The sequence below is a fragment of the Procambarus clarkii genome, chromosome 19 (genome assembly GCF_040958095.1).
Source record: "Procambarus clarkii isolate CNS0578487 chromosome 19, FALCON_Pclarkii_2.0, whole genome shotgun sequence".
NCBI lineage: Eukaryota > Metazoa > Arthropoda > Malacostraca > Decapoda > Cambaridae > Procambarus > Procambarus clarkii.
Genome location: NC_091168.1, coordinates 17,955,566 through 17,968,196, shown reverse-complemented (window position 1 = coordinate 17,968,196; position 12,631 = coordinate 17,955,566). Strand labels below are relative to the sequence as shown.

Below are 12,631 nucleotides of genomic sequence, written 5' to 3'. Positions count from 1 at the left end.
AAAAACAAAAATCTATTACTTTTGAAAACAACACAACAAATATACAGTTTTACCGAAGTCCAGCTGAAAAACATGGTGAAGATCATGGCAGAGACCATTATCAATTGTCTACAGATAACGCAGAACGCCTCACAACAACAGACTCAAGAAATCACTTGTGTAATAATGGACAAGACCGTGCAGCAGACCACAGTTACACAAGAGAGACAGTCCGAGACAAGACGAAGCACAAGAGGACAAACAACGCAACATGGACATAAAGATTACCAACAACAGTCGGGTAGTCAAGACACCAGACCATCAACATTCACAAGAGCAACTGCAAGAAGCAGTGACCACCCAAGATCAACAGAATCTTACAATACAAGAGACAAACAACAGTCAATACAGTCTGATATGCAACAACACAAACAAAGAAGTATTGAATAGCAGAGATGCACAGGTTCCAACAATACAAGAGGCGGGAATGAACAATCAATACAGCCCAATATGCAGGAACATCAACAACGAAATACTAGATGGCAGAGGTGCACAGATTCCGACACAAGAAACTGCCACAAGTAATCAATGCAGTCCGATGTGCAGCAATACCAAAAGCAAAGTGATGGACCACAGTTATGCACAGATTCCAACAATGCAGGGGATGACTAGGAGCAATCAGTGCAATCCGATTTACAGCGACACGACTTGCGAGGTGGAGAATATAGACGTCGATTCCGAAGAGGAGTACTAGAACAGGCAACACTAACCGAAACCGTCGTGTGGCCATTACGAATACTGCAGTGGAACATACAAGGTCTGGGAAATAAAAACCACATACTTCAGGAAACTGCAATCAGTACGAAAGCAAATATAACCGTTTTGGAAGAAACTCTTTTCCCAGCCACGAAGTCCTTCAGAATAGCTGGATATCAGCACTATGTTATACCGTATGAACAGAGAAAACAAAGAGGGTTAATGACCCTAGTCAGAAACACCATACCATGCAAGAAAATAGACCCAGTTTCATGTGGGGATGGAGTAGAGGTATTAGCAGTAACAGTGAATATGGCTAATATTGAGCTCCTCATATACAACGTCTACAAGCTCCCTAGACGTAAACTAGAAGCAGAGGCAGTGCTTGCCTTGGCCACGCATGAAAATGTAATTATTGCTGGGGATTTCAATGCTCATTATCAAGAGTTAGGTGCGACTGGGCCAGCCAATGCGCCATTTAGCTGCAGCTCTGCGAGAAGTACCTGAGATTACACTTCTCAACACTGGGGAACCCACTCACATTCTAGGAGGTTCCCTTCATCTTACATTAATCTCAACAGCACTCAAGCATCAGGCGATGTGGGAGGTAAACCCGGTGATCACCAGTGACCACTATGCTACTGTCACAACACTAAATATAGATCGACCTCCTATACCACCTGCACAACCTAAGTGGAATTTAAAAAATCCAACTGGAATATATATCAAGAGGAACTTGAAAAATGGTATGCAACATACACGCCACCTGAGGATTTGAACATAAACATGACCAATCTGCAGGAAGCCATTGCAGCTGCTGCAAACAAAGCTATTCCAATCATTATCCCAGGAAACACAAAACGAAAGAACTATTGGTTCTATAGTAATGAAGTTAAAGAACAAAACCACAGAGTCAACATCTTCAGAAAACATCTAAAGATAAACCCCACACCAGAAGGAAGAACTCTGCTAAGAGTGGTGATATCTGAAGCAAGACGAGAGTCTAGAGAAGTAAAGGAGGCAAGATGGTTTGAGTGGTGTCAAACTCTAAATGAACATAGTAGTCTTGGCAAGATATGGGGTCAGATTAAAACTATATCAGGTCGACCAGCCCGACCACAAGCATGTATTCAAACACTGCAGGAGGCTGAGAGACTTTCTCTCCAATTTGCAGAAAGAACAGTTTCATGTCATATCAGCTTCCTACAATGGTCAGAAGGCAGCAAGAACAATTAAAACAAGAGAGGTTGACAGCCATTCACGAGATCATAGCTACAAATGACGAATGTGACTGTCCCTTCACCAAACAAGAACTAATAAGAGCCAAAAAATGCGGTAAAGACACTGCACCAGGTGCTGATAACATTACGTACTCAATGATCGCTCACGCAGGTCTTGCTGGAGAACAAGGGATATTGGACGTTAATCAATGCATCTTGGCAGCAAGGCAAACTACCGACCTTTTGGGAGAAAACAAACATCATTCCGATTCTTAAGCCGAAAGAACCTGCCAATTACAGACCCATTTCATTAACATCATGCATTAGTAAAACTGTAGAACGGATGGTCTTAAACAGGCTACTGTAGAAGACTGGAGACCTGCATAAACACATATTTGACTTCACTAGAGGAGTAGGTATTGCCAACTGCATAGCAACATTACTAGGAACAGTTAACTCAGGTCCAGCTATAGTGATCTTCCTTGATCTAGAAAAAGCATTCGAACTTGCAAGCCCGCAAGCAATTTTACACACCTTAGTTAAAAAAGGTGTAAAGGGAAATATGCTAGCATGGATTCAAGATTCCCTAAGTCACAGGTATGCAAAAGTAAAGTTGCAAGGACAAGTGTCGGACTACCACTTGCATGAGAATGGAACTCCACAAGGAGGAGTCCTCAGTCCTAGTCTCTTTAACATCCTTATGGAAAACCTCGTTACCGTAACATTTGCAGAAGGGGTCAAATTGCTAAACTATGTCGATGATATAACATTAGTCATTACAGGTCTTTCACTTTTAAATAAAGCACAAGGTGCGTTAGATAAAGAAACTTCTGAATGCAGAATTTTAGGGCTAAAAATATCCGCACAGAAGTCTAAGGCAATGAGACTAGGCGGCAACACCCCAGACAGGCACCTACGCATTCAAGACATTGACCTTCAGTGGGTTACACAATATCAATATCTCAGAGTGTTGATAGATTCTAAAATGACATTCAACAAACAAATTCAATATCTGAAGGAGAAAGCAAAATCACGACTGAATATATTGAGAACAATCACAGGGCCCCATCCAGGAGCAGGACACAAAGTGTTAAGAATGTTTTACATACACGCCGTTTGTTTCCTAGTTGATTATGCAGCGCCTGCCTTACTCACTCTTTCTCCTGGTCAGTGGGCAAAGGTTGAAGTTATTCAAAATGATGCAATTCGAATCATAACAGGGGCTCCCAGATGGACTTAAATATTGAACCTAAGACTAGAAACCAAGCTAACGTCGATTGAAATAAAGGTAAAAGGGATTGCTGTGTGCATGCTGACCAAAATATTGACTAGACCTAGAATCAGTTCACTTAAAGATATAATCACTGGAGCACTAACGGGACAGAAGAGCCTCCAATAGCACCAGGTGGGCCCATTGTGCGATAAACACCATCAATACATTCGATATAACAAACACAGTCCCTGAGAAGGGTGTCGACGAAATACATGCAGACTTTGTTATGCAAGCCCCTTGGGAATCTTTGCCAACAGACTATGATTATGGCTCTAGAAGGGGAAAAAAAGAACCAGTCTAATCCTCATCTGCTACGTAATATTGCACAGATGCATACAGAGGCAAAATTGGCTGCTGAGAGCTTCACCAACTTCACAGAAGTATGTCATCAGTAGACCAGCAGGGACAAGAAACCGGAGCTGCAGTTAAGGCAGGAAACTCTGTAAATAGTTGAGAGACTCTCAAACGGGTGTTCAACTTTACAGAGATGATAGCCATTCAAAAGGCTTTGGAACATGCTCTTGCTGAACACCCACAACATGTTATCATACATAATGATTCGAGAGCTGCCATTGAAACCTTGTAACAAGAACACATATGTGATAACATCCATCTGATCACAGATGTCATATCATTAATGCAAACACTCAAACGACAAGGCCGTCGGGTACTTATCAACTGGGTGCCAAGTCATATGGGAATAATAGGAAATGACATTGCAGACGAAGCTGCAAAACTTGCAACTAAGAGAAGAAATGTAGACATTTACATATCACAGAGTCTATCACAGATTAAGAAAGTAATTAGAAACAGAGCAATGCAAAAGATGTACAGTGACCACAACACAGCAGTTGCAACATCAGGATATGCGGGTTGGTACAAGAATTCAACCAACAACGAACCATATATTTTGATGAAAGGGAGCAGTAGAACAACAGTCAAAAAGCAGTCATCGGCACAGAAGTGTACCAACCACTGGAACAGTATCTAACACAGTGCACAGTTACAACCACAACAGACCACTGGAACATTACCTAACACAGTGCACAGTTACAAACCCATTATGATTTCAACTTAGATTCAACAGAGCAGAAAAAGTTGGTAAACACATGGGACAAAATCTTACTGAAGCGACCATACAAGTCATAAATACTCATACTCCGCTCAAGTAAAACAGAAACAAGCAACACTTAGTGGGGCAGCCAGAGGATTAGGGCCCGCGCAGGAATATCCCTGAAAAAAGGCAGCAACAAGAGCAAAATCAACAAAAACAGCAACAAAAACAAACAGAAACAGCAGCAACAATAACAGCATCGGCGGCAACAATAACAGCACCAACATCAACAGCAATAACAGAAACAGTAACAACAGCAGCAGTACCAAAACAGTAACAACAACAACATCAACAACAAATAACACCAGAACAACAGACGCAGACATAACAACAGCAGTACCAACGCCAGCGGTACCAACAGCAGCAGTAACAACAGCAACAGTACCAACAGCAGACACAAGAGCAGCAGTATCAACAACAACAGTTCCAACAGCAGCAGTACCAACAGCTGAAGACACAACAGCAGCAAACACAAAAGTAGCAGGCACAAAAACAGCAAACATAACAGCAGCAGGAACAACAGCAGCAGGAACAACAGCAGCAAACACAAAAGTAGCAGGCACAAAAACAGCAAACATAACAGCAGCAGGAACAACAGCAGCAGGACCAACAGCAGCAGTACCAACAGCCACAGCAGACATAACAGCAACAGTACCAAAACCAACAGTACCAACAGCAGCAATACTAACAGCAGCAGACACAACAACAGCAGTACCAACAGTAGAAGCCGTACCAACAGCAGCAGGCACAAAAACAGCAGACAACAGCAGCAGGGACAAGAGAAGCAGTACCAATAACAGTAGGCACAACAGCATTACCAAGAGCAACAGAACCAACAGCAGCAGACACAAAAACTGTACAAACAACAGCAACAGTACCAACATCAGCAGTACCAACAGCAGCAGACACAACAGCAGCAGTACCAACAGCAGCAGTACCAACAGATACAACAGCAGCAGGCACAACAGCAGCAGTACCATCAGCAGCAGACACAAAAGCATCAGACACAACAGCAGCAGTACCAACTCCAGCAGTACCAACAGCAGCAGTACCAACAACAGCAGTATCAACAGCAGCAGTGACAACAGCAGCAGTACCAACAGCAGCAGCAGACACAACAGCAGCAGTATCAACAGAAGCAGTAACAACAGCAGCAGTACCAACAGCAGCAGCAGGCACAACAGCAGCAGACACAACAACAGCATTATCAACAGTAGCAGTACCAAGAGCAGCAGTACCAACAGCAGCAGTACCAAGAGCAACAGAACCAACAGCAGCAGACCCAAAAACAGCAGACAAAAGCAACAGAACACAACAGCAGCAGCAGTCCCAACAGCAGAAGACCAACAGCAGCAGTACCAACAACAGTAGAACCAGCAACAGTGTACCAACAGCAGCTGTACCACCAACAGCAGGCTCAAAAGCAGCAGTATCAACAGCAGCTGCAGACACATCATCAGTACCAACAGCAGCAGACTCAACAGCAGAAGTACCAACAGCAGCAGCACCAACAGAAGCAGGCACAACATCAGCAGTACCAACAGCAGCAGACACAACAGCACCAGTACCAACAGCAGCGATATCAACAGCAACAGTATCAACAGCAGTAGTACTAACAGCATCAGTACCAACCGCAGCAGGCACAGCAGTAGCAGTACCAACAGTAGACACAACAGCAGCAATACCAACAGTACCAGACTCAACAGCAACAGTACCAACAGCAGCAGTACCAAGAGCAGCAGGCACAACAGCAGCAGAATCAACAGCAGCAGTACCAACAGCAGCAGTACCAACAGCAGCAGAATCAACAGCAGCAGACACAACAGCAACAGTACCAACAGCAGCAGTACAAACAGCAGCAGTACTAACAGCTGCAGTACCAACAGCAGCAGTACCAACAGCAGCAGTACTAACAGCTGCAGGCACAACAGCAGCGGTACCAACAGCTGCAGTACCAACAGCTGCAGTACCAACAGCAGCAGTACCAACATCAGCTGTACTAACAACTGGAGGCACAACAGCAGCGGTACCAACAGCTGCAGTACCAACAGCTGCAGTACCAACAGCAGCAGTACCAACAGCTGCAGTACCAACAGCAGCAGTACCAACAGCAGCTGTACTAACAACTGGAGGCACAACAGCAGCGGTACCAACAGCTGCAGTACCAACAGCAGCAGTACCAACAGCAGCAGTACCAACAACTGCAGGCACAACAGCAGCAATACCAACAGCAGCAGTACCAACAGCAGCTTTACCAACAACTGCAGGCACAACAGCAGCAGTACCAACAGCAGCAGTACCAACAGCAGCAGTACCAACAGCAGCAGTACCAACAGCTGCAGTACCAACAGCAGCAGTACCAACAACTGCAGGCACAATAGCAGCAGTACCAACGGCAGCTGTACCAACAACTGCAGGCACAACAGCAGCAGTACAAATAGCAGCAGTACCAACAGCAGCAGTACCAACAGCCGCAGTACCAACAGCAGCAGTACCAACAACTGCAGGCACAACAGCAGCAGTACCAACAGCAGCAGTACCAACAGCTGCAGCACCAACAGCTGCAGTACGAACAGCAGCAGTACCAACAGCAGCAGTACCAACAGCAGCAGTACAAACAGCAGCAGTACTAACAGCTGCAGTACCAACAGCAGCAGTACTAACAGCAGCAGTACCAACAGCAGCAGTACTAACAGCTGCAGGCACAACAGCAGCAGTACCAACAGCAGCAGTACTAACAGCTGCAGGCACAACAGCAGCAGTACCAACAGCTGCAGTACCAACAACTGGAGGCACAACAGCAGCAGTACCAACAGCAGCTGTACTAACAACTGGAGGCACAACAGCAGCGGTACCAACAGCTGCAGTACCAACAGCTGCAGTACCAACAGCAGCAGTACCAACAGCTGCAGTACCAACAGCAGCAGTACCAACAGCAGCTGTACTAACAACTGGAGGCACAACAGCAGCAGTACATAAGAACATAAAAACATATGAATGAAGGTAACTGCAGAAGGCCTCTTGGCCCATTCGAGGCAGCTCTTTTTTATAACCACCCAATCTCATTCATATGTGTCTAACCTACGCTTGAAACAATCAAAGGATCCTACTTCTATAACGTTATGCGGTAATTGGTTCCACAAATCAACAACCCTCTTACCGAACCATTATCTTCCTTTTGAGATGATTTCGGGGCTTAGCGTCCCCGCGGCCCGGTCCTTAACCAGGCCTACTTTTTGTTACACAACCCCCAGGAAGCAACGTGTAGGAGCTGTCTAACTCCCAGGTACCTATTTCCTATTTACTGCTAGGTAACAGGGGCATAAGGCTGAAAGAAACATTTTGCTCATTTGTCTCTGCCTCCACCAGGATCGAACCCGATACCGCAACACTACGCATCCGAACCGCTGTCCTCTCAGCTGTCAGGCGCCATTTTACCCTGATCTTTCCTAAATCTAAACTTATCCAATTTATATCCATTGTTTCGTGCTCTGTCTTGTGTTGATACTTTTAATACCCTATTAATATCCCTTTTGTTATGTCATTCATCCGCTTGTACACCTCTATCATGTGACCCCTAATTCTTTGCCTTTCTAGGTGATGTAATTTAGGCTTTGTCAATCTTTCTTCACATGACAAGTCAACCTACGCTGGATGCGTTCTAGTGAATTTATATCCATTCTATAGTATGGCGACCAAAACTGAACTGCATAATCTAAATGGGGCCTAACCAGAGGCCCCATTTATAGCTGAAGAACAACACCAGGTGTCTTGTTACTAACGTTTCGATAAATGAATCCCAGTGTCCCTTTCGCCTTATTACGAACATTTATGCATTGAGTTTTTGGTTTTACATCTAATCATAACTCCCAGATCCGTTTCGCAATCCGACTTCCCAATCTCAACACCATCAAGCTCAAATCTTGTAACTCTATCATCATTACCTAGCCTCAAAACTTTACATTTATCAGCATTAAACTGCATCTGCCAATCTTTTGGCCATTTCAAAACCCTATTTAGATCGTCTTAAAAGTGATAGTAAGTCTTCTTCCGTGTTCATTGCTGCTCCCGATCACAAACCTTACCACTATCAACTGCCTCAACTACACTGGAATAACATTATAGCAAATTTGTTAAACATGAACGGTCATTTGTAAAACCATGTTGTGAATCATTTATTGTTTTTCAAGATGAAGAAGTATAGTATTTGCAATTATCGTCGATTCAAGTAACTTTCCCACAATTGACGTTAAGCTAATTGGCCGATAGTTTGATGCAAGTGACCTATCTCCTTTCTTGAAAATTGGAACCACATTAGCAACCTTCCACGACTCTGGCACTCTGCCTGACTCTAATGATTTATTAAATATGGAAGACAATGGCTCGCAAAGCTCCTCTTTGCATTCCTTAAGCTCTCTGGCAAACACTTCGTCCGGCCCTGGTGATTTATTTGGCTTGAGTTTCACTATTTGTTTAAAAACATACTCCCTGGTAACTGCTAAAGTCAACGTATCCTCGTCCTCACCCACATAGATTTGTTCGACTCTAGGTAAAATGTTCAGTTCCTATTTAGTAAATACAGAGATAAAATGTTTATTAAAAATATTACTCATCTCTTCGTCATTATCAGTTATCTGACCTGTTTCAGTTTTTAATGGACCTATCCTTTCCCTAATCTTTGTTCGTTATAACTGAAGAAACACTTTAGGATTTGCCTTTGCTTGCCCTGCTATGCGAACTTCATAGTCTGTTTTTGCCTCCTTATCTCTTTTTTTTTTTTTAATTTCTAACCAGTTGTACGAATTCTCATTCTAAACTGACTTCCCCATTCCTAATCCTTTTGTACCAAGCTCTCTTTCTACCTATAAGGTTCTTCAGATCATTTGTTATCCATTTCGGGTCATTATTATTCGATCTATTAAATTAGTATGGTATACTACGTTCCTGTGCTTTGCTTACAATATTTTTAAATAAGTTATATTTTGAATCCACATCGAAATCCTATTTTACATCACCCATCGCTGGGTTCACGTCTCGCTCCAAGACCGGCCCACCCCCCATGCCAAAGACTTTCCAATCAATTTCACCCAAAAAATTTCTTAGGCCATTAAAATCAGCTTTTCGAAAATCTTGCATTTTATCAAAATTTTATCCTACAAATCTATTCCATTCTATATTAAATCTGATTTCTTTGTGATTCATGTTCCCTAGCTCACTCCTTATTTCAATGTCATTAACTCGCATTTCCGTTAGTTAACACTAAGTCTAAAATATTATTTTCCCACGTTGGTTCCTTAATGTGTTGCGTAAGAAAGCAATCGTCAATTAATTCAAGACAATCTTCTGCTTCATTATTCCCTGTTCGGTTAAGCCAGTTTAGTCCACTAAAATTAGTCTCCCATGACATAAATACTGTTTGACCTAGATGCTCTAGATATTTCTACCTAGCAGTTGGTATGCTTACCAACTGCTATGGTATTAGCAGTTGGTAAGCAGCAAAATGTTTTGCTTCCATTTTGTCTAAGTTTGGTGGCCTGTATATAACTCCTATTATAACATTTTTACCTTTTTCTTTTAATTCCAGCCAATTAGTTTCTGTGTGTGTGGCTCAGTTTTGATTCCCTCTTTGATACTATATTTAAAATTTCCCTTAACAAATATGGCTACTCCCCCTCCTCGTCTAATATATTTATCTGTGTGAAAGTTTAAATCCGTTTATTTCATATTCAGCTAATAGTTCTCTGTTTTCTACATTCATCCGTGTTTCGGTAAGTGCAATAATATTTATTGTTTCTGTGCAGACGAGAACATTTAACTCGTTTATTTTGTTTCTTAGACTCCTACTGTTCGTGTAATATATCTTAAGTGTATTGTTATTTTGAGGCCCTTCTCCATCCCTGTTCATTTTGCCATTCTTTTCCCCACCAACACATACTTTTATTGCCTCCTTTCTCCATATCAATTCTCATAAAACTATCTAATAACAGTTTAAACCCAAACAAACACCTCTAACCACTGGTTCCAACGAGTTCGCACCAGCAACAACACCAGCCATGAATAGATGCACCCCATCCCGAGCACACATGTCATTCCTTCCATAGAAGTGTTCCCAGTTATCAATGAATGATATTACATTTGATTTACAATATTTGTCCAGTCGGCAATTGACACCAAGTGCCCTCGACAAACAGCAATTTCCAACTCCCTTTCTTGGAAGAATGACACATATGATCAGGATTCCTCCCTTGCTCCTAAGATAATAACTAAGATTGGAAAGTAGCAGCAGGCAGCGTACCAACAGTAGCAGAACCAACAGCAGCAGTACCAACTGCAGCAGACACAACAACAGCAGCAGTACCAACAGCAGCAGTACCAACAGCAGCAGACACAACAACAGCAGCAGTACCAACAGCAGCAGTACCAACAGCAGCAGTACCAACAGCAGCAGTACCAACAGCAGCAGGCACAACAGCAGCAAACACAACAGCAGCAGTACCAACAGCAGCAGTACCAACAGCAGCAGTACCATCAGCAGCAATACCATCAGCAACAGTACCAACAGCAGCAGTACCAACAGCAGCAGTACCAACAGCAGCAGTACCAACAGCAGCAGTACCATCAACAGCAGTACCAACAGCAGCAGTACCATCAGCAGCAGTACCAACAGCAACAATACCAACAGCAGCAGTACTAACAGCAGCAGTACCATCAGCAGCAGTACCAACAGCAGCAGTACCAACAGCAGCAGTATTATCAGCAGCAGTACCAACAGCAGCAGTACCAACAGCAGCAGTACCATCAGCAGCAGTACCAGCAGCAGCAGTACCATCAGCAGCAGTACCAACAGCAGCAGTACCATCAGCAGCAAATAAAACAGCAGCAAACACAACAGCAGCAGTACCATCAACAGCAAATACAACAGCAGTAAACACAACAGCAGCAGTACCATCAGCTGCAATACCATCAGCAGCAGTACCAACAGCAGCAGTACCATCAGCAGCAGTACCAACAGCAGCAGTACCAACAGCAGCAGTACCATCAGCAGCAGTACCAACAGCAGCAGTACCATCAGCAGCAAATACAACAGCAGCAAACACAACAGCAGCAGTACCAACAGCAGCAGTACCAACAGCAGCAGTACCATCAGCAGCAAATACAACAGCAGCAAACACAACAGCAGCAGTACCAACAGCAGCAGTACCAACAGCAGCAGTACCAACAGCAGCAGTACCATCAGCAGCAGTACCAACAGCAGCAGTACCATCAGCAGCAGTACCAACAGCAACAATACCAACAGCAGCAAACACAACAGCAACAGTACCATCAACAGCAGTACCAACAGCAGCAGTACCAACAGCAGCAGTACCAACAGCAGCAGTACCAACAACAGCAGTACCATCAGCAGCAGTACCAACAGCAGCAGTACCAACAGCAGCAGTACCAACAGCAGCAGTACCAACAGCAGCAGTACCATCAGCAGCAGTACCAACAGCAGCAGTACCAACAGCAGCAGTACCAACAGCAGCAGTACCATCAGCAGCAAATACAACAGCAGCAAACACAACAGCAGCAGTACCAACAGCAGCAGTACCAACAGCAGCAGTACCAACAGCAGCAGTACCATCAGCAGCAGTACCAACAGCAGCAGTACCATCAGCAGCAGTACCAACAGCAACAATACCAACAGCAGCAAACACAACAGCAACAGTACCATCAACAGCAGTACCAACAGCAGCAGTACCAACAGCAGCAGTACCAACAGCAGCAGTACCAACAACAGCAGTACCATCAGCAGCAGTACCAACAGCAGCAGTACCAACAGCAGCAGTACCAACAGCAGCAGTACCAACAGCAGCAGTACCATCAGCAGCAGTACCAACAGCAGCAGTACCAACAGCAGCAGTACCAACAGCAGCAGTACCAACAGCAGCAGTACCATCAGCAGCAGTACCATCAGCAGCAGTACCAACAGCAGCAGTACCATCAGCAGCAGTACCAACAGCAGCAATACCAACCGCAGCAGTACCATCAGCAGCAGTACCAACGACAGCAGTACCATCAGCAGCAATACCAACAGCAGCAGTACCATCAGCAGCAGTACCATCAGCAGCAATACCAACAGCAGCCGTACCAACAACAGCAGTACCATCAGCAGCAGTACCAAAAGCAGCAGTACCATCAGCAGCAGTACCAACAGCAGCAATACCAACAGCAGCAGCACCAACAACAGCAGTACCATCAGCAGCAGTACCAACAGCAGCAGTACCATCAGCAGCAGTACCAACAGTA

The 12,631-nt window shown here is 44.1% G+C and overlaps 1 protein-coding gene across 1 annotated transcript in view; it reads left to right on the top strand.

Moving 5' to 3' along the window:
- LOC138366302 (uncharacterized) overlaps positions 1-12,631 on the top strand; it is a gene marked incomplete at its 5' end in the record, with an annotated part of 29,162 nt that overhangs the window by 2,497 nt on the left and 14,034 nt on the right. Inside the window, 5 exons of the mRNA XM_069327328.1 lie at positions 884-929; positions 3,486-3,608; positions 5,182-5,420; positions 5,651-7,283; positions 10,740-10,954. Coding sequence (XP_069183429.1) covers positions 884-929; positions 3,486-3,608; positions 5,182-5,420; positions 5,651-7,283; positions 10,740-10,954 — 2,256 coding nt within the window. The remainder of the gene's footprint in view (positions 1-883; positions 930-3,485; positions 3,609-5,181; positions 5,421-5,650; positions 7,284-10,739; positions 10,955-12,631) is intronic.